This window comes from Fundulus heteroclitus, chromosome 6 (genome assembly GCF_011125445.2).
Source record: "Fundulus heteroclitus isolate FHET01 chromosome 6, MU-UCD_Fhet_4.1, whole genome shotgun sequence".
Lineage (NCBI taxonomy): Eukaryota > Metazoa > Chordata > Actinopteri > Cyprinodontiformes > Fundulidae > Fundulus > Fundulus heteroclitus.
The window spans coordinates 7,563,009-7,584,321 of NC_046366.1; the positions used below are offsets into that span (position 1 = coordinate 7,563,009).

General features: G+C 42.8%; 1 protein-coding gene across 1 annotated transcript in view; it reads left to right on the forward strand.

Annotated features, from left to right (window-relative positions):
- The first annotated feature begins 819 nt into the window (after positions 1–819).
- The window catches only part of LOC118563400 (transferrin receptor protein 1-like), a 40,217-nt gene continuing 19,723 nt past the window's right edge, over positions 820–21,313 (forward strand). Inside the window, exons 1-6 of the mRNA XM_036137962.1 lie at positions 820–849; positions 2,345–2,564; positions 3,009–3,192; positions 3,289–3,514; positions 3,594–3,716; positions 3,844–3,939. Coding sequence (XP_035993855.1) covers positions 823–849; positions 2,345–2,564; positions 3,009–3,192; positions 3,289–3,514; positions 3,594–3,716; positions 3,844–3,939 — 876 coding nt within the window. The 5' untranslated portion in view covers positions 820–822. The remainder of the gene's footprint in view (positions 850–2,344; positions 2,565–3,008; positions 3,193–3,288; positions 3,515–3,593; positions 3,717–3,843; positions 3,940–21,313) is intronic.

Here is a 21,313-nt window from a genome sequence, read left to right on the forward strand (position 1 = left end):
TCTGCTCTGTCTTTTCTAACCCCCAGTCGGTCGAGGCAGATGAGCCTTCATACTGAGCCTGGTTCTGCTGGAGGTTTTTCCTTCCCATTAAAGGGGAGTTTTTCTTTCCACTGTCCCCTCATGCTTGCTCAGTATGAGGGATTGCTGCAAAGCCATGGACAATGCAGACGACTCTCCCTGTGGCTCTACGCTTCTCCAGGAGTGAATGCTGCTTGTCGGGACTTTGATGCAATCCACTGGGTTCCCTTATATAGGAAATTTTTGACCAATCTGTATAATCTGACCCAGTCTGTTATAATATGATTGAATTTGACTTTGTAAAGTGCCTTGAGATGACATGTTTCATGAATTGGCTCTATATAAAATATATAGATATATATATTTTATATAGATATATATATATATATATCTATATATATATCTATATATATATATATATATATATATATATATATATATATATATATGAAATTGAAAATTGAATTGAAATTGAATTGAAAGCTGAAATCTATTTAAAAATAAATACATTTGGAGAAGGGGAAATTTCCGATGCAGTTGGTGAAGTGACGAATCACAGACGAACTGCATCATGATTCTTTTCAAATTTCAGTTTCACTCCATATCAGACTTTAATCATAGATCGACTTTATCATAAGGATTCAACGCTGGCACTGGAGAAACATAACTATACAAAAGGACCTTTCAAATATATAAAAAAGCTCATAAGCCATCTAAAATTTTAAATAAATGTCCCCACAACATTATATCAGGGTTTTCAACAATCACATCTCCTTATTTTAACTGCTGCAGCAAGTGCCAGCCATGAGTTCACAAGTTCTGAGAGCGCAGGTAAGATTACCACTTAATTGAATATTAGAATTATTATAATGAAGAGAATGGTGCTGTTCTGAATGAACTATGCCCTGAGATGTTAGATGATTCAGCGCTACATTCATGAAAATAGCCTGAATTTATTAGATGGCTTTGTAAAAAAAGAGGATTTGATTTGTGCTGAGAATTATGAACCTGTCCACATTAAGTGAGGCAGCATTGAAGGCATCTTTAGAACCTGATTGGTGTTTGAACTGTTTAGATGCAGGACTTTCTAAGTTATCTAAAAGTTTAGCTTCATCTAAATCTTCAACTTGTATAGAAGACCTAATCCCAACCAAACTATTAAAGGAAGTATTTCTTTTGATTGATGTCCCTATTTTAGACATGATTAATCTATCCTTAGTAAATGGATATGTGCCACAGGCTTTTAAAGTAGCTGTTATTAAACATTTACTTAAGAAACCCTCTCTTGATCAAGATGATTTAATAAATTAGACTACACCAATACTTCAGACTATATTTAATCTTCTTTTCCTATGTAAAATTCTTAAGAAAGTAGTTGCTAATAAAGTATGTGAAAATTTGTAATGACCTATTTGAAGAGTTTCAGTCGTGCTTCAGAGCTCATCATAGCACTGAAACAGCTCTGGTGAAGGTCACTAATGATATTCTCATGGCCTCAGACAATGGACTTGTGTCAGTCCTGTTAGATCTCAGTGCTGCATTCGATACAGTTGATCACAATATTCTCCTAGAAAAACTTGAACATACTGTAGGGATTAAGGGAAAAGCATTGGGCTAGTTTAAATCGTATATGTCTGACAGATTCTATTTTGTTTATGTCAATTCTGGTCTGCCACTGTCTGCAACCCCTGGTCAGTTTGGTTCTGCCATTAACCCCACCTGCATCCTCTTGTCTTCTGCCCATTACTGACAGCGTCATCTGAATATCAGGTTCACCAGCAAAAATCCTTACAAACAGCCCAATGACAAATGGACAAGTTGTGAGGAAAACTGCAGTACCACTCAGGTCCAGCGAGTAGCGACAAGAAGACAGCATAAGTCAAACAGACTTCTTTCTTTCTGTCTGCTCAGGAACCGCAGTGGTATGGGGTGTGTGACTCTAACGGACAGGGGAGACAAGACTGATCTATCTGCTCCAAAGTTTGCTAAATGCAATTTAAATGTAGCTTTATGATTGTATTTTTGCCATGGCGAGAACGACCAGCAGGATTTCCAAGTACAATGCCACAGACTTTTGATCGCATTTCTTGTCAGTAGCATAGTTTGTTTAGCCACCTGCACACATCTTTTGTGGCTTTGTTGTTACTTAGAGCTGCTAGAGTGTGCTGCACCTAAAATCTACTCAGATAGGACCTTTCACAGAGCCAGTTGGGGAGTGTCTGAAGCAAAGCATTTAGTGCTAAGGGTCAGTTGTGCTGATCTGAAGATGTAAAGCCAGCTAACTTAAAACCTTCCATTCCTATCCCTGCATTTTCTTGTCGAACAGTTTACCTGTGAACCACACACCTACACACGATTCAACTTGACCCAGAACATGGAAGGTGACAACAGCCAGGTGGAGATGAAGCTGTCTTCTGACATGGATGAAGAGGTTGGGGAGAATCATCACACTTCCAACGGCAAACCCTACATGGTTCAAAAGCTCGGCCGGACACCCAAGGTCTTGTGCTTCATAGTGTCTGCTGCCCTCCTCATCGTCTTCATTGGTAAGATAGAGGTGCTTAGGGAGGAGTGTTTTTATAGCAGCATGGCACTGCTCTGAAGATTATGCACTCAGTTGGTGATGGATGAGTAGCAGCAATGTGACATCCATCATGATGTCTGCTTCTGGGAAAATGAAGTACGTCTGACACATTGAGTGATTTATTTTATACGACAAAAGCAACTACTTGAACACATTGATTTAATAAGAAAATAAGTGGTCTGTCTATATGAAGTTTGTTTACTTTTTTCTATATCTTCAGATCATTGTTGAATCTCTGTCCTCCTTCATGCCATTGTTTCTCCCGCTATATATTCCATCCATCCTTCCATCCATTTTCCGAACCGCTTAATCCCTCATTGGGTCGCGGGGGTTGCTGGTGCATTCACTGGGCGAGAGGCAGGGTCGCTGTAAATTCTCCTAACCTAAATCCATTGATTGCTTTCAGGATTGTTGATTGGATATATAGCTGTAGGGAAAAAGCAGGTGGCTCCTGTCTGTGCATCCGCCGTTAGCCTCACAGAACCCTTAGTTCTCCACGAGACCGGCACTGCCCCCCTGATGGACTGGGACGATGTCAAAACCCTCTTTGCTCAGAAATTAACTGCTGCTAAACTACAAAATGCCCTCAGGTGATTAGAAAGTTAGCCTGTTCAATTAAAAAAGAACTTTCACTTCCAGCAATGGTTACACTACAGGTGCAAAATTGTCTTTATATTCTATTGCAGTGAGTTTTCTCAAGTCAGCCACCGGGCTGGTTCTCCTGAAGATGAATCCCTGGGAAACAAAGTGCTGCAGAGGTTTAAGGGGTACGGTATGAACACCTGGACGGATGAGCACTTCATCAAGGTTCAAGACCCCCCAACGTCTGGAAGTAACAGAGTCGTTTTCAAGAACACGTTAGAGGAGTTTCCAAAGGGATTCCTGTCCTACAGCAACACTGGATCAGTAACGGTACCAACATGCCCCACAACAGAGAAAACATCCTACCAGCTGTTGTCTGTAGTTAACCAGACTGTTGCTCTGTATGTAGGGCGACGTGCTGTATGCTCATTATGGCCTGGAGGAGGACTTCAGGAAGCTGCGGAACAGGAACATCAACATGAATGGAAGAGTCATGCTGGTCAGAGCTGGAAAAATCAACTTTGCTGAGAAGGTGATTGGGTTTAAAATGCAAAAAATATGTTTTCCTAATTTTTAATTTTTTTTAAACCGTTTATTTTTACCAAGATTTTGTTTTTCATAAATGTAGCCCTTTTGTTTTTGCTTCTTTCTGTTTCCAGGTTGCCAATGCTGCTAAAATGAACGCCTCTGCAGTTTTGATCTACCCAGACCCAACTGATTACTCTATCGGAGACAAGACTGAACTTTATGGACATGTGAGTGGGGCACACTGTTAAATCAGTGTGTTTAGGCTTTGAGATGGAGGAACTAGTTCTAAAGCACAGAAAAACAGAGAACTGTAATAATGGTGTAATTAAGTCTGCTGGCTAATTATGCACAACAAAATTTGGGAGGGGACCACTGTGACTCAGTAGGTAGAGGTTTACCATCCATTCACCACCAGACATCGTTATGGTGTTTTGTGTTAGCAGAGGCCCTGCTTTTCATCTGGGTAAGCAAAACTCTGTAAAGCCTTCAGATCATCTGTAGGAAGTGAATCCGGTGTGGCCCGCAAACGCAAGGAAGTGAAAAAAGGAAGTGTCTGAGCTTCCTGTTTTGCACCAGTCTTATATGTAGATGGCACACTTACAGACATCAATGAAGCTAGGGAAATGTATTGCATCTAAGTCAGACACTGGGGGGGAGAAAATCTGCCCATCTTATTGCCTCAAACCAATATCATTAAGTATAAATTATGCTGGTACCAAACCTTTTCAAAAAATAATAGTGTTTTTTTTCTACAATCACTTAGGAACCAGTGGGATGCAGAGCTTGAAAAGCTGCGCCTGTACTGATGGAATCTGGGGTTGCAATGCATAAAAAGTGTTATATTTCCTATAGAATTCTGCCTTTATTATTAGTGGGCTAAAAGCGAAACAGAAAGGAATCATTCCGTCCGCTCCAACCACAACAAAAAAGTATGCGGAGAACTTTAAATTCAGCCTTTGGCTTGCGAGATTGCTCTCTACAGCGCCCTGCGCCATAGAGGAGATTATTGTCTGGTCAGGGCGGAGACTCAGATGAGAAACCGCCATGAAAGGTGACAATAAATGTTGAGAAACTGTAACAGTCTAGAAGTGCATGGAGCTGAAAAGAGGAAAACATCAGCAGCTGGATCATGCGTAAAGACGCAGAGCCACAAAAACAAACAATAAAAACTTCAAAAGCTAGCATCTCACTGGGTTAAAGGCCAAAAAAAGATGTTTTAAGAGAACATTAATCACAGAAAGTGAAATGGGCTGCCTGATATGTAAAGGTACTTGAATCCAGAGTTTTGTGCAACGACAGAGAAAGCGTGCTCACCTCTCAGCACTCTCTTTGTTTTTTGGATGACTGATAAAAACTGATCTGCCGACCTGAGTAAACGAGAGGGAGCCTGCAGATGAATCAGGTCTGACAGATCCTGGAAAGCAAGGCCATGAAAACATTTAAAAACAAATAAAAGAATTTTAAAATCAATCCGAATGTGAACCAGTAGCCAATGAATTGCTGCTAAAACTGGAGAGATGTGCTCTCATTTTCTGGTGCCAGTTAAAAGAAGAAAATCCGCATTTTGGACCAGCTGTGGTCAAGCCACAAGAGTTTTGTTAAGCCCAGAATAAAGTGCAGTGCAGTAATTTAAGCAAGTTGTAATTAAAGCATTGATTAAAATCTTTAGTCAGCTGTCTCAGTTTGAAAAAGCTGGACTTGACCACAGATTTTAACTGTGCATCAAAGTTAAAATTACCATATTCTGTAGTCTTACACTCAGGTCTGTACCAGTCAGTGTCAGATACTGACTTTAAGATCTCACTCGTCTTAGAAACATAAATGCGCCCAAAGAACATAAACTTTATTTTTAGAGCAACTATTCTCCTTTTCAGTGTCATAAAAGTCTGACTGTCTTTTGCCTAAAAAACAAGGCTGAACACTGGTTTCTGATAACTCACTCCCAAGGCATGGGATAAAGAGTGAAGAGGCCAAGCATGGAGCCTTGAGGCACTCAGCATGAGTGGTACCTTTTAATACATTGAAATAAAAAAACAGTTCTCTATTCTTAAAAAAAAGTAGTGTAACAATAACAGCAATAACTATTATTACTTTATTATCACTCCTAACTTTCCTTAAAAGCTGTTTCCTTTTGAATGTCTTGATCCACATTCAACCCCCTAGCTAAAGGTTGTTAAGGGGACCTCATACTGTATCATGTAGAGTAGCCTGTACCTTAATTAAACTTCTTTCTTGAAACTCTTTTAATCTGAAAATTCAAGGACTGAATTTGCCTCGGGCAATGCTAGGTTTAGTTAGCATTGCTAGTGGAGTAGTAAGCTTTTAGTCTATATATTAAATAATTTGCCACACAAGATGTCAACAAACACTGATTCACTACAACAAAGAAAAAAGAAAAAACATAGAGAGGCACACATGAATAGTTAGGATTCTGTTTTCAATTCCCATTCTTTTATTTTGAATTCAATCTACTGAAATTAGCTACTGAAGCCTCAGGAATTTTAAGGACTCTTTACCAACTTTTTCCTCATAATGTTTTCTCAGAAATACGTCTTTCTTTCATAATCTTCAGGCCCCTGTTTAAAAGTAAATGTACAGTTAAAAGAGCTCAAATATAGATTTAGAATCACAGCAAAATTTCATTATGGATATAAGATGACAATAAAGATGTGTTCATATTCATAGGTTCAAAATTTCTGCTGCTAAAGATCTTTGCCAATTTCTAATTGGCAAACAGCAGGTATTAAAGTATGACTTATTTGCAACTTTTCTCAGACAAAGAACAAATCTCTTCTAATCTCTCTTTTGGTTTGATCTTAACAAAGCTCTATTTTTAGAATGTCTCTGCAAAATTTAAATACAACCAATCATTTTATGGTCTACTTAACCCCAATCACTGCAGTATTAAACTTCTCTTTTTGATGTCCTTTATTCTATCATGTTCATTATCATAAAATTTTCATCATATTAATTTCCTTTATTCATCATATGTATTCTGTCATTCATTTCCTTTATTGTTTATTCAATCAAGTTTTATTTTGCACCTCAAAGGATCAACCACTCCATTCACCTTCCATCCCCATTTCAACGGTTCCATCCATCCATCCATCCATCCATCCATCCATCCATCCATTTTCTGACTCTCTTATCCCTCATGGGGTCGCAAGGGGTGCTGGGGCCTATCTCCAGGCGTTTGTATCAATCCCATTACTTCAAATTACTTAAGCAAACTGCAGCTATTGCAGTTTTAAACTAAGAGCAAGCGAGTCTGTATTTTTATTCTAACACAGCATGAAAATTATTATATTATTATATCGTTGTACGGACTTGATTGGGATACAGTGCAAATCAACAGACCATATCGTCAAGAAAATACATAGCTAATTTAACCTCTTCAAGCAGCTGGAATAAAGAATTAATCATTTTTTTCATTCAAACTGTACCCCTGTATTTGCTGTATCAGACTGTGTGGAGACTAGTATACCCTCTGAGTGAATATTAAAACTATTCCTAGCTTTTTCACATGAAGTCTCCTCCCTCTCTCCCTCAGTGTTGTATAAAGTACTGAAATCTCGGAGTCAAGTAAAAGTACAGGTACCTCTCCAAAATATGACTTTGGTAAAAGTCCAAGTCACTGACTGAAATGTTACTTGAGTAAAAGTCTTAAAGTATCTGAAATGTCTTGTACTTAAGTATGAAAATTACTGTAAAAATATATGTACTCAAGTAATGTAATAACAAGTAAAAGTAAAAAGTAAAACAAAGCAAATGCAGTTTAAGTTACATTTTTTTAGATTTTGGTATACTTTGAAGGTAATATTTACTTAAAATAATATACACAACCAAGTGTTGGAGAAATTTAGGCCAGCTTTAGACAGAAACACACAACCTTTTTGTAAGCTTTCAGTTTTCCTTCTTCAAATAAGGTCAGTGCTATGCACTTTAAAATTGTACACAACCAAGCGCAGGCAAAGGGGGTGAAAAAAATATGGTACATCCGTCAATCAAACTCAAACCACGCCCATATTTCACACCTGTCAAAAAGTGACAACCGGAAGTCCCGCCTTCCACTTCCGGCGGAAGTCCCACCTTCCTTAACCGGATGTCCCGCCTTCTACTGTCCCTGTATGTTCCACTTTCTACCTCCAGGGGTCGCTGTCCCGGCCCTCGGAAACCCCCTCCCTTCGACCGCGCTTAAAATATTATTATTATTTTATTATATCAATTATAGTTATATATTTATTATTGTTTTTAATCATTTTAATTATGTAATTTATTTATGCATTATCTCCATGGTCAGGGGATGTGTTTTTTCTGGGGTTTTCTTATAACCAAACGTTATGATGGAATTTGGGTTTGACAACCTTTGTTTTATTTGTGTGTGTGTGTGTGTGTGTGTGTATGTGTATGTATGTGTTTACTCTGAGAATAAAACTTAAAGTCTGAAAAGTCTGTTTTACATTGCAGTATTTCACGCTGCAGTATCCAGGCACATTCCTCCTTCCATAGTCAAGTCTCCATTCCGGCACTTCCAACTCTCCATACATCCCAGTCTCCGCGCGTGGTTCAGCTAATAACAGCAGCAAGATAGGTTCTCTCTTCACTTTCTCGCTCTAAGCAGTCGGTAAGCTCTTAACTTAAAAGCATTTTACAGAGCGGACCAGATTCTACGCGGCACATCTAAAAAGCAGAGAAATCCGACAGCTCTCCTCGGGACACTGAATTGAATGTGAGCGGTTCAGCTGGTCTGTTAGGGGAGGAGTTTTGCTCCGCTAGCCCGCACCGCTAGTTCCAGACACCGCTGCATCTTTTGCAATCCACATCAGATCAAAGTTTATTTGGTCAGACTTTCGAGACGGCATGGTCAGTTTAAACCCAGCATAATCCTTCCTGTCTGTAGCATTCAAAGGATGGTTTTCCGCCCCACACAGATTAAGTGTTGTAACAAGCACCGTTTCGGGTGGCGAGACGGGCGGGGACCGTGACGAGAAAAGATTGCGCCTTTTCCAATCAACATTGCCCAGGAAGCGCCTTATTCAGACAATTTTTAAACCCAGCGGGACACATCCTGCCGTCTGTAGAATTCAAAGGATGTTTTTCCACCCTGCGCCGTGCAAGGTGCTATTTCAAACACCTATACGGGCGGTGAGACTAGGCGGGGTCGGGACGAAACAATCTGTAAACGATGCTGAGGAGATGGTCGATTATGCTAGTGTACAGCTATCACGGCATCCAGGCCTAGTAAACATGTCACTGGCGGGGTTTAACGATCGGACGATGTGGCTATTGTTTCGGCTACCTGGGGGTACCTGCGTGAAGCCCGCCCTCAATTCAAACCTTTGCTATAAGGCGTCCAGTGAACACCCCTTTCAGAGACACAGGCGGCTTAAACGTGCATCATGTCCGGAGGTCGTTCTTCATCAGTTGCAGCAGCCCAGGTCCATAATGCGGCATTGACACTGACCCAGGAGTTCAACAAGATTTTCACAGGTAAGTTACTGCTTTCATTTTATCTTTAGCCGCTTTATAAGGTATTTTTAACGGAGTTTTATTCTCTGCTGGCTGGCTGGCGGGGCTTTGTGTGTTTGAAGCGGGTAACTACAGGCCTCTGCTGTTTTAAGGGTTTTAGCACGAATTCAGAGGTAAAATGCTGTGTTTAGCACAAGGGCTAGCCCTTTTATTGTTCAAGTTACCTGTTTTTATTGCTATGTGTTTCATTGTTTGCTAGCTGGGCTTTGTGTGTTTGAAGCGGGTAACTACAGGCCACTGCTGTTTTAAGGGTTTTTCCGCAAAGAGCTAGCGGTGATACAGCCTGGACCGACCAGAACGCAAACGTCCCGCGCTGAAAGATTGTGTCCGAAGCCAGTCAAGCCGAGTGTGTTCCGCAAAGAGCTAGCGGTGATACAGCCTGGACCGACCAGAACGCAAACGTCCCGCGCTGAAAGATTGTGTCCGAAGCCAATCAACCCGAGTGTGTTCCACTGAGAGCTAGTGGTGATACAGCCTGGACCGAGCAGAACGCAAACGCCCAGTGAAGCAAGATTGTGTCCGGAGCCAGTCAAGCCGAGTGTGTTCCGCAAAGAGCTAGCGGTGATACAGCCTGGACCGAGCAGACCACATACGCCCCGTAAAGGAAGATTGAGTTTAGCTAAAAGGAGGCTCCCAGCAGAAATAGCTGCTCAGAACACATCAACACCGAAGCGGCAGAGGACTGAAGAACATAACGGGTCAGTTGTTGTAATAAGTTCTCCAGAGACATCAGAGCAACACGTTCGCTTCCCCGAGGAAGCTCCCCGGCTCACCACGTCACACGGCCTCCCTCGAAACGTTAATCAGGGGACAACGCTTCCTGCAGCATGTAAGTTAACTATTATAAGTCTCAAACTAACTCTGATGGTACATTTTCTGAATTAGTCCGGCTCATTTAGTGTATTTATTCATTTACCCACAGTAACAACCCACCGTGACATTGTTGCTCAAGCACTCTTTACGGCAGGAATACAGCCTCATCCCGATACATTTGGCCAGACGGACGGTAAGCCAGCAAGTGTTGTATGCTATATGTTATTATTATTTATTTATCATTTCTTCTTCTTCTTCTTCATGTATTACCTTGTTTAAAAAAAGGCTGTCTCTTCCTGCTTACTATTTCTACAGTAACAATTCAGTCTGTACACAAGAATATTGACACCGAGCTAGCAGCAGCAGCAGCAGAAGCAGAAGCAGCAGCAGCAGCAGAAGCAGCAGCAGCAGCAGCAGCAGCAGCAGCAGCACATGATCGGTCTCGTCCTGCCTCATCTGCTCAGCACCCTGGTGAGTTGACAATGAGTTTGTGGTGCTGTTGGTAACACATTGGCAGTGAAATGGTAGGGTTGCAGTTCTAAACCCCAGTGTAGCCCTTAGCCTATTTTTATTTATTCTTTTCTGTCATCTTTTTCTTTTCATGTATTACACCGTTTTAAAACTCTGTCACCGTCTGCTTATTTTAATTTGTAGTAGCATCAGTCATCCGCCGTGACGCAGGAAAACACAAGAAGAGGCATAGTCTCAGAAGCCTGTGTTCGTCAGTCCTGAGAGTTCAGCAAAACTTCAACCGGTTAATCATCAAAGCGCGTGCGGCTGGTCCATTTATTGAAGGTACATCTTAAGTTCAATGCTTTCAAAGAATTTGTTTGTAATATAATAAATACTTTTTTATTCAATACTCATTATGTACGATAAATCTAATTATATATTTTTTCTTTCTTTTATTACAGCCGCTGCATGGACAGTAAAGCATATGCCAGTTTCTACGGGACGTCAAGCTACCCTCTACCGCCGGAAAGCTGCTGCGCTTCTGAATTACTGCGAGACTCTGATGGTTGAGCTGGTTGACCCGTCGATGCCAGTAGCGTTAACCAGCTAAGTTGTGACCTCTGTTAAAAAAAAATGGAAAGTCAACAAATCAGAGATGCTCTGGATGGAATTGTTGAGGCTGTAAATGAACTCCGGAATCTCCCTTTTCAGCATGCAACCGAATCTGTAAATCTTACCCCAGGATCTCCTGTCAGACTTCAGGGGCAGACTGATCCGGATTGGGATTTTGAGCGGTTTCTATGGTTAGAACAAACCGTTGGCGAGCTAAATGATTCTTTCTCTCAATCAATCACGTCTTTAAACGACTCGCTAGAATTTCAACAACGAGTTACAAATGTTTTAAATGAAATCACGCAAATGGTCAACGACCTTCAGAATATACCCGTTCAGCATGGGGTGGGGGTTGCCGAATTAAACCGGGGTAATTCACCAGATAGACAGCAGGGTCATACGCACTCGGGTTCGAATTATGAGCGTTTATCATCACTAGAACAAGCTATCCATCAATTAAATGTTTCTGTCTCTCAAACATTTACCTCCAATCCTACAAGTCGTCAGTTCCCGCAGCAGCAGCAGCAGCAAGGGGGTCATTTAAATCAAAGTGTAGTCGAAAGAGGTGAACATGATCGGTCTGGTTCTTCGCATACTGTTTTGCAGAATCCCTCATCCAGTTCCCCTCAAGCCATGCATCAAGCCTCACTGTGGCAACGGACAGCCGGCCTCACTGAGCAAACTCCTGTGACTTTCAACGATGTGCATAAATTTGAAGAGATAGTCAAAAGGAAAATTGTTGTTTTCTTTAAAGACGACAAGGAGGCAGTGCTTCGTAAATTTCAGACAGGCTTTTCAGATCGTTCAAACCCCCTTTTCCTGCTTTTGTTCAAAAGTCATTATTATGGAATAAAGAGTCTCACAGGTTTCACAGGCTCGAGGCACATTTGTGGCTACTGCTTTAGCGGTTACGACAACATTGGCACGCATAGCTGTAAGGGTCACTGCTCTGTATGCCTCGACTCAAATTGTACTCTCCAGCAATACAGCCCTGTGCAGTGCATAGATTGTAAACGAATCTGTCGTAATTCTGTCTGCTAGCTAAACACAGAGAACCCACACTGAGACCTAAACTTGGGAAGCTCGTAAGTAAGTAACTGTGACAAAGTTCTGCCCTGTGTGTAAACAGCTTTATTTTGTAGCCGCAGGTGGACAGAGTAAGCCCCACGATTGTTCAACAAAGTGCACGGTCTGTCGTCAGAAAGTGCCTCACGGTGCAGATGTCACGTGAAACGATCATCTGTGCTATATTCAACCGACCCTGACTGATGCGCAACTCCGCGATATGCTCGTTTTTTATGATTTTGAAACTTTTACAGATCAAACTGGAAAGCACATCCCGTATCTTGTAAGCACAAAAACTTTGGCTGGGGATGTTTGGTGCTCTTATGGTTTGAACTGCGTCAGGGATTTTCTGCTTCATTTCAGAAAACCTCGTTTCAGAGGTCATTCTTTTCTAGCCCACAACAGTCGCGGGTTTGACTCATACTTGATTCTAAGTGAGATGGTTAAGCTCGGCATCAAACCGTTCTTGATCACACAGGGGAGTAAAATCCTTTGTTTTACTGAGCCTGATTACAGTCTCAAATTCATTGACAGTCTCTCGTTCCTTACAATGAAACTCAGTCAAATGCCAAAAGCGTTAGGTTTCACTGATCACTGTAAGGGTTTTTTCCCTCACTTGTTCTCCTCTGAGAAGACATTGAACTACATCGGCCCGCTTCCTCCACCCAGCTTCTACGCTGTGGAGCATATGAGCCCTGCTGAGCAGGAGCGTTTTTCCATTTGGTACAGCGAGGCCTGTAAGCATCCCTTTGACTTTCAAAAAGAAGCTCTTTATTATTGTCAGAATGATGTGGAAATTCTCTTCAGGGCTTGTGTGAAATTCAGAGAAGAGTTCTTTAAAGAGACAAACGTTGATCCTTTTAAAAGCATCACGATAGCAGCATCCTGTATGAATGTTTTCACAGCAAATTTCCTTCCACCTAACACACTAGCCATACCTTCCCTGGTGGATTATCGGCGTCAGTGCAAGACTTTTTCTGACGCCTCCATTCAATGGCTGGAGTGGGTAGCTGCTGAACGGGGCATTTTCATTCAACATGCTCTTAATAGAGGTGAAATGAAACTAGGGCCTTATTATGTGGACGGATACGCGGAGGTCCAAGGCGTCCAAACTGTATTTGAGTTCAATGGCTGCTTTTACCATGGTTGTCCTGCATGCTTTCCGGCCGACCAGACGTGCCCGCTCAGAGGAGTCTGCTATGAAAGGTTCCATGCAGCTACCATCGAGAGAGCCAGGGTATTGCAGTCGGTTTACGGGGTGCGCCTGGCGGTTATGTGGGAGCATAGCTGGGATTTAATGAAGGCGTCACACTCTGGTCTCAAAAGGTTTCTGGACTGTTTCAACGCCCCGGCACCTCTTTGCCCGCGGGACGCTCTGTTTGGGGGGAGAACCAGTGCCCTCAGGCTGAGGTACACTGCAGGGGTCGAAGAATCGGTGCATTATTTAGACTTCACGTCTCTGTATCCATTTGTGAATGCTAGCTGCAGCTATCCACTAGGCCATCCCAAAATCATATGCAAAGATTTCGACGATCCCCGTAGCTACTTTGGACTTATCAGAGCGACCGTGTACCCGCCTCGTGGTCTGTTTTTTCCCGTTTTGCCGTACAGGACCTCTACCGGTAAACTGGTGTTCACACTGTGCCGGGCTTGCACTGAGTTGAACTACCAGACGGGCCCTTGTACCCACTCTGACCAAGAGAGAGCGCTAACAGGTGTATGGGCAAGTGTGGAATTCAACAAGGCTCTTGAGCTGGGATATAGGCTTGCTAAAATCACTGAGGTTTGGCATTTTGAAAAACAGAGCAGTTCAATCTTTAAACCGTATATCCACACTTTTCTCAAGGGTAAGCAGGAGGCTTCAGGTTTTCCGGCTGAAGCTACGGACGAGGAAAGTCGTTTGAAATATGTGGCAGACTACAAACGTGAGCAAGGCATCCAGTTAGATGTACGGAAGATTGAGGTGAATCCGGCTAAAAGACAAGTTGCTAAATTGTGTCTGAACAGTTTTTGGGGCAAATTTGCACAGAGAAATGATTTGGCTCAGACAAGCATTGTGAGCCCGAAGAGTTTTTTAACTTCCTTTTTTCAGGTAAATACACAGTCAGCTACTTTCATTTCCTGAATGATGAAATGTGCATGGTTCAGTGGAAATACAAAAAGCGTTGTATTTCAGTGGAAATACAACGCTTACTGTATTTCCACTGAACCATGCACATTTCATCATCAAATACAACGCTTGCTGTATTTCAGTGGAAATACAACGCTTGTTGTATTTCCACTGAACCATGCACATTTCATCATTCAGGAAGTGAAAGTAGCTGACTGTGTATTTACCTGAAAAAAGGAAGTTAAAAAACTCTTCGGGCTCGCTCACAATGCTTGTCTGAGCCAAATCAACAAACACTTTGTTGAACAATCGTGGGGCTTGCTCTGTCCACCTGCGGCTACAAAATAAAGCTGTTTACACACAGGGCAGAACTTTGTCGTGTCACAGTTACTTACGAGCTTCCCAAGTTTAGGTCTCAGTGTGGGTTCTCTGTGTTTAGCTAGCAGACAGAATTACGACAGATTCGTTTACAATCTATGCACTGCACAGGGCTGTATTGCTGGAGAGTACAATTTGAGTCGAGGCATACAGAGCAGTGACCCTTACAGCTATGCGTGCCAATGTTGTCGTAACCGCTAAAGCAGTAGCCACAAATGTGCCTCTAGCCTGTGAAACCTGTGAGACTCTTTATTCCACAATAATTACTTTTGAACAAAAGCAGGAAAAGGGGGTTTGAACGATCTGAAAAGCCTGTCGGAAATTTACGAAGCACTGCCTCCTTGTCGTCTTTAAAGAAAACAACAATTTTCCTTTTGACTATCTCTTCAAATTTATGCACATCGCTGAAAGTCACAGGAGTTTGCTCAGTGAGGCCGGCTGTCCGTTGCCACAGTGAGGCTTGATGCATGGCTTGGGCGTCTGTAAAAGCAGGGTTACAAAGATGTGCTAGACTGGCAGCAAAGCAGAGCTGATTAGAAGCATTTTCAACAAAATAGAGGTGACGTCTTTTTTTATGAATCAGCTCACAGTCCAACGTCTTTGTCGCCTTACGTTTCGCACCGCCGTGAGGGTTTCGTACAATCTGAAGTACTATTTCCAAGTTTTCAGGTCCTGGCAATTCTTCATTAGACTGTGTTAACTCGTCTAAAAATTCCAGAAATGCAGGCAGAACTGAATCACCGTCATCATTTACCTGAACCACTGTATGGCGTGAAAACCCTTCCCCGCTTAATTCAAGTTGTATAACATCATTGCATGATGCTGAATGTGTAACAGAGTCCGCCAGCTCTGTGAGAAGATGATAAACCTGTGTGTAAAATTCGGCGGGGTTAGGAATTTCACCGGTTCGTGAAGCTGTCACGCTGAAAGGACGTCTTATTTCTGTTACATTAAATCGCTCACGTTCAATGCAAGGGTTAACAGCCGGTTGAGACTGACTCGTGCTTGGCTGATCCTCCGGGTTGGATGTGGGAACGACAGGTGCGCTCGAGCATGGCTGTTGAGGGGAACTGGATGAGGGATTCTGCAAAACAGTATGCGAAGAACCAGACCGATCATGTTCACCTCTTTCGACTACACTTTGATTTAAATGACCCCCTTGCTGCTGCTGCTGCTGCGGGAACTGACGACTTGTAGGATTGGAGGTAAATGTTTGAGAGACAGAAACATTTAATTGATGGATAGCTTGTTCTAGTGATGATAAACGCTCATAATTCGAACCCGAGTGCGTATGACCCTGCTGTCTATCTGGTGAATTACCCCGGTTTAAATCGGCAACCCCCACCCCATGCTGAACGGGTATATTCTGAAGGTCGTTGACCATTTGCGTGATTTCATTTAAAACATTTGTAACTCGTTGTTGAAATTCTAGCGAGTCGTTTAAAGACGTGATTGATTGAGAGAAAGAATCATTTAGCTCGCCAACGGTTTGTTCTAACCATAGAAACCCCTCAAAATCCCAATCCGGATCAGTCTGCCCCTGAAGTCTGACAGGAGATCCTGGGGTAAGATTTACAGATTCGGTTGCATGCTGAACAGGGAGATTCCGGAGTTCATTTACAGCCTCAACAATTCCATCCAGAGCATCTCTGATTTGTTGACTTTCCATTTTTTTTAACAGAGGTCACAACTTAGCTGGTTAACGCTACTGGCATCGACGGGTCAACCAGCTCAACCATCAGAGTCTCGCAGTAATTCAGAAGCGCAGCAGCTTTCCGGCGGTAGAGGGTAGCTTGACGTCCCGTAGAAACTGGCATATGCTTTACTGTCCATGCAGCGGCTGTAATAAAAGAAAGAAAAAATATATAATTAGATTTATCGTACATAATGAGTATTGAATAAAAAAGTATTTATTATATTACAAACAAATTCTTTGAAAGCATTGAACTTAAGATGTACCTTCAATAAATGGACCAGCCGCACGCGCTTTGATGATTAACCGGTTGAAGTTTTGCTGAACTCTCAGGACTGACGAACACAGGCTTCTGAGACTATGCCTCTTCTTGTGTTTTCCTGCGTCACGGCGGATGACTGATGCTACTACAAATTAAAATAAGCAGACGGTGACAGAGTTTTAAAACGGTGTAATACATGAAAAGAAAAAGATGACAGAAAAGAATAAATAAAAATAGGCTAAGGGCTACACTGGGGTTTAGAACTGCAACCCTACCATTTCACTGCCAATGTGTTACCAACAGCACCACAAACTCATTGTCAACTCACCAGGGTGCTGAGCAGATGAGGCAGGACGAGACCGATCATGTGCTGCTGCTGCTGCTGCTGCTGCTGCTGCTTCTGCTGCTGCTGCTGCTTCTGCTTCTGCTGCTGCTGCTGCTAGCTCGGTGTCAATATTCTTGTGTACAGACTGAATTGTTACTGTAGAAATAGTAAGCAGGAAGAGACAGCCTTTTTTTAAACAAGGTAATACATGAAGAAGAAGAAGAAGAAGAAGAAGAAGAAGAAGAAGAAGAAGAAGAAATGATAAATAAATAATAATAACATATAGCATACAACACTTGCTGGCTTACCGTCCGTCTGGCCAAATGTATCGGGATGAGACTGTATTCCTGCCGTAAAGAGTGCTTGAGCAACAATGTCACGGTGGGTTGTTACTGTGGGTAAATGAATAAATACACTAAATGAGCCGGACTAATTCAGAAAATGTACCATCAGAGTTAGTTTGAGACTTATAATAGTTAACTTACATGCTGCAGGAAGCGTTGTCCCCTGATTAACGTTTCGAGGGAGGCCGTGTGACGTGGTGAGCCGGGGAGCTTCCTCGGGGAAGCGAACGTGTTGCTCTGATGTCTCTGGAGAACTTATTACAACAACTGACCCGTTATGTTCTTCAGTCCTCTGCCGCTTCGGTGTTGATGTGTTCTGAGCAGCTATTTCTGCTGGGAGCCTCCTTTTAGCTAAACTCAATCTTCCTTTACGGGGCGTATGTGGTCTGCTCGGTCCAGGCTGTATCACCGCTAGCTCTTTGCGGAACACACTCGGCTTGACTGGCTCCGGACACAATCTTGCTTCACTGGGCGTTTGCGTTCTGCTCGGTCCAGGCTGTATCACCACTAGCTCTCAGTGGAACACACTCGGGTTGATTGGCTTCGGACACAATCTTTCAGCGCGGGACGTTTGCGTTCTGGTCGGTCCAGGCTGTATCACCGCTAGCTCTTTGCGGAACACACTCAGCTTGACTGGCTTCGGACACAATCTTTCAGCGCGGGACGTTTGCGTTCTGGTCGGTCCAGGCTGTATCACCGCTAGCTCTTTGCGGAAGTCATTCTGATTTGGCTGGTTCGGACAACCGTAATGCTCGTCAATTAACCCTTTCTCGGTAAGATCTGGAATACAGAAAAATAACAATGGTTGAAACATAGTATTAGTATTTTAAAGACTGTGATTTTAATAAAAATATACTTTAATACAAGGCTGAATCATATCTTACCAATATCCGTTAGCGTAAAATTTAGGTCTTCTAGTTCAGCCGACGTTGGCGCTGAAACAAATAAATAAAATATATTGTAATAACAGCAACGGAAGATATATACTTCTGCAAGCAGGCCACAATGACTGAAACTGCTATTGAACGTCTTACCTCAGAATTCAGACTAAAACACTTAAAAACAGCAGAGGCCTGCAGATGCCAGCACCAAACACAGTAATAAAAACAGTCCGCAACTTGGATTTAGGTCCACAAAGTGACTTAAACAGACAACCATAGCCCCTACAGCAGAAATAAAACAGTTAAAATACCTTATAAGGCGACTACAGCTGACAGATATCTGTAAACCATGTGTTGCATGCTGGCTACATTTAGCTTCACCACCAGATGTATGCTAAAACACTTAAAAATACTTCACTGGGTAACTTGAATAGACAACCATAGCCCCCCATCCAGCTGAAATAAAACACCGTTAAAAATACCTTATAAAGCAGCTAAAGATAAAATTAAAGTTAAAACCCTTAAAACAGCAGAGGCCTGTAGTTACCCGCTTCAAACACACAAAGCCCAGCTAGCAAACAATGAAACACATAGCAATAAAAACAGGTAACTTGAACAATAAAAGTGCTAGCCCTTGTGCTAAACACAGCTTTTTACCTCTGAATTCGTGCTAAAACCCTTAAAACAGCAGAGGCCTGTACATAGCTCTCAACTCTCACGCATTGACCGTGTGACACACGCATTTCACTGACTTCACACGCTCACACGCAACACATGACATTTCACACGCAAACATGGAATTTCTCACGCATAAAAATCACAAAGCCCCTCTGGGCTGCGGACGACAAAACTTCTGCTGAGCTGTTTCGGCTTCTTTCACAGCTTGTGGCCATCAGTAATTCCTGCTGCAGTTTGTGTTAACAGAGCAGCAGGAAGAGTGATCAGAGTTATGAATAATTTTAGTCTTAACAGTGGTGAAAGTGAGCCGGTAAGGTCCTGTACCGCGTACACAGGAGGGGAGGGGGCGGGGGGAGAGCTGCTGCAAGATGACCGTTCCATTCAGAACCAGTCATGGCTGCACGCTGTATCATAAAACAGTTCTGCTAACCAGATGCAGTTTAAAAAGCCACTTAGTCTGTTTATAAGTTTAGTTTTTATTAATTCTGCATTTTTAACTACATGCACCGTATTTCTGTGCCTCCGCGCTTGCTCCTCTCCCCCTCCTTTCCCTCGGAGCAGGTGCTTTTATTACCGTTCAGCATTCAAAACGTGAATCACTGCGTTTAATGTCCTCACATCGGTAGCAACGTGTGCCAGTTAAAGTCAATAGGAGAGTTAGTAGCTGTATTTCATGCTATTTTATTTTTAACAACGAATCAGTGGCGCTTCGGTGGGCGTGCTGCCTCGCGCTTTAATTCAGGTGCGCACTTTTAAGGGTCATTTTAAAGAACTTGTAAGATCAAGGGCTTCATCTCAGACCTGCCAGTACCCCTGTTCCCTTTATAGGACCCCTTTACAGTATTTAGTTATGCATTTTCCCCGCTGTTTATCCGTCGCACGCAGCGCACGGGGGTAAAATCCGCCCACCGCACCGCCCAGAGCGCACTGACGAGAGCAATAGAGAGTCGTCTGATCAGCGCGGCGACTGACTGAGAAACCTGTCGCTGTGAAAGGTGATGAGAATGTTATAAACTGTAACAGTCTAGAAGTGCATTGATCTGAAAAGAGGGAGACATCAGCAGCTGGATCGTGCGTAAAGACGCAGCGGGAACCTCTGTGTGCTTCAGTGTTGCTGCTGAGGGGAAGTTGTTGACCATAAAGGCTTGATGAAACTCAGCCTGTTGCACCAATCAGGTTATAGATTTACAATGATAAACAACCCATAGATGAATGTGTAACAGTGTAATAATTTGGTCAATAACTTAAAACTACTTAATTTTATTCAGTATTATTTGAACAATTGTGTATTTTTTTATGTCTTAATCCATTAACTGAACAATAAAGTATTAATACGTCTCTTTCTCTTTTTAACACAAGTAATACATGTCTACTTCATTGTCTGGTGGGATAAAAATGAGATGGAGTTGACTCCACCGGCTCTTCCAGGGTCCGGTTAGCCCCGCCCCAAACAAGCCCCGCCCCCAAATTAGCATAATCTCACTCTTAACTTTTGATAAAAGTTGAGAGGTCTGGGCCTGTAGTTACCCGCTTCAACACACAAAGCCCCGCCAGCCAGCCAGCAGATAATAAAACTCCGTTAAAAATACCTTATAAAGATAAAATGAAAGCAGTAACTTACCTTTGAAAATCTTGTTGAACTCCTGGGTCAGTGTCAATGCCGCATTATGGACCTGGGCTGCTGCAACTGATGAAGAACGACCTCCGGACATGATGCACGTTTAAGCCGCCTGTGTCTCTGAAAGGGGTGTTCACTGGACGCCTTATAGCAAAGGTTTGAATTGAGGGCGGGATTCACGCAGGTACCCCCAGGTAGCCGAAACAATAGCCACATCGTCCGATCGTTAAACCCCGCCAGTGACATGTTTACTAGGCCTGGATGTCGTGATAGCTGTACACTAGCATAATCGACCATCTCCTCAGCATCGTTTACAGATTGTTTCGTCCCGACCCCGCCTAGTCTCACCGCCCGTATAGGTGTTTGAAATAGCATCTTGCACGGCGCAGGGCGGAAAAACATCCTTTGAATTCTACAGACGGCAGGATGTGTCCCGCTGGGTTTAAAAATTGTCTGAATAAGGCGCTTCCTGGGCAATGTTGATTGGAAAAGGCGCAATCTTTTCTCGTCACGGTCCCCGCCCGTCTCGCCACCCGAAACGGTGCTTGTTACAACACTTAATCTGTGTGGGGCGGAAAACCATCCTTTGAATTCTACAGACAGGAAGGATTATGCTGGGTTTAAACTGACCATGCCGTCTCGAAAGTCTGACCGAATAAACTTTGATCTGATGTGGATTGCAAAAGATGCAGCGGTGTCTGGAACTAGCGGTGCGGGCTAGCGGAGCAAAACTCCTCCCCTAACAGACCAGCTGAACCGCTCACATTCAATTCAGTGTCCTGAGGAGAGCTGTCGGATTTCTCTGCTTTTTAGATGTGCCGCGTAGAATCTGGTCCGCTC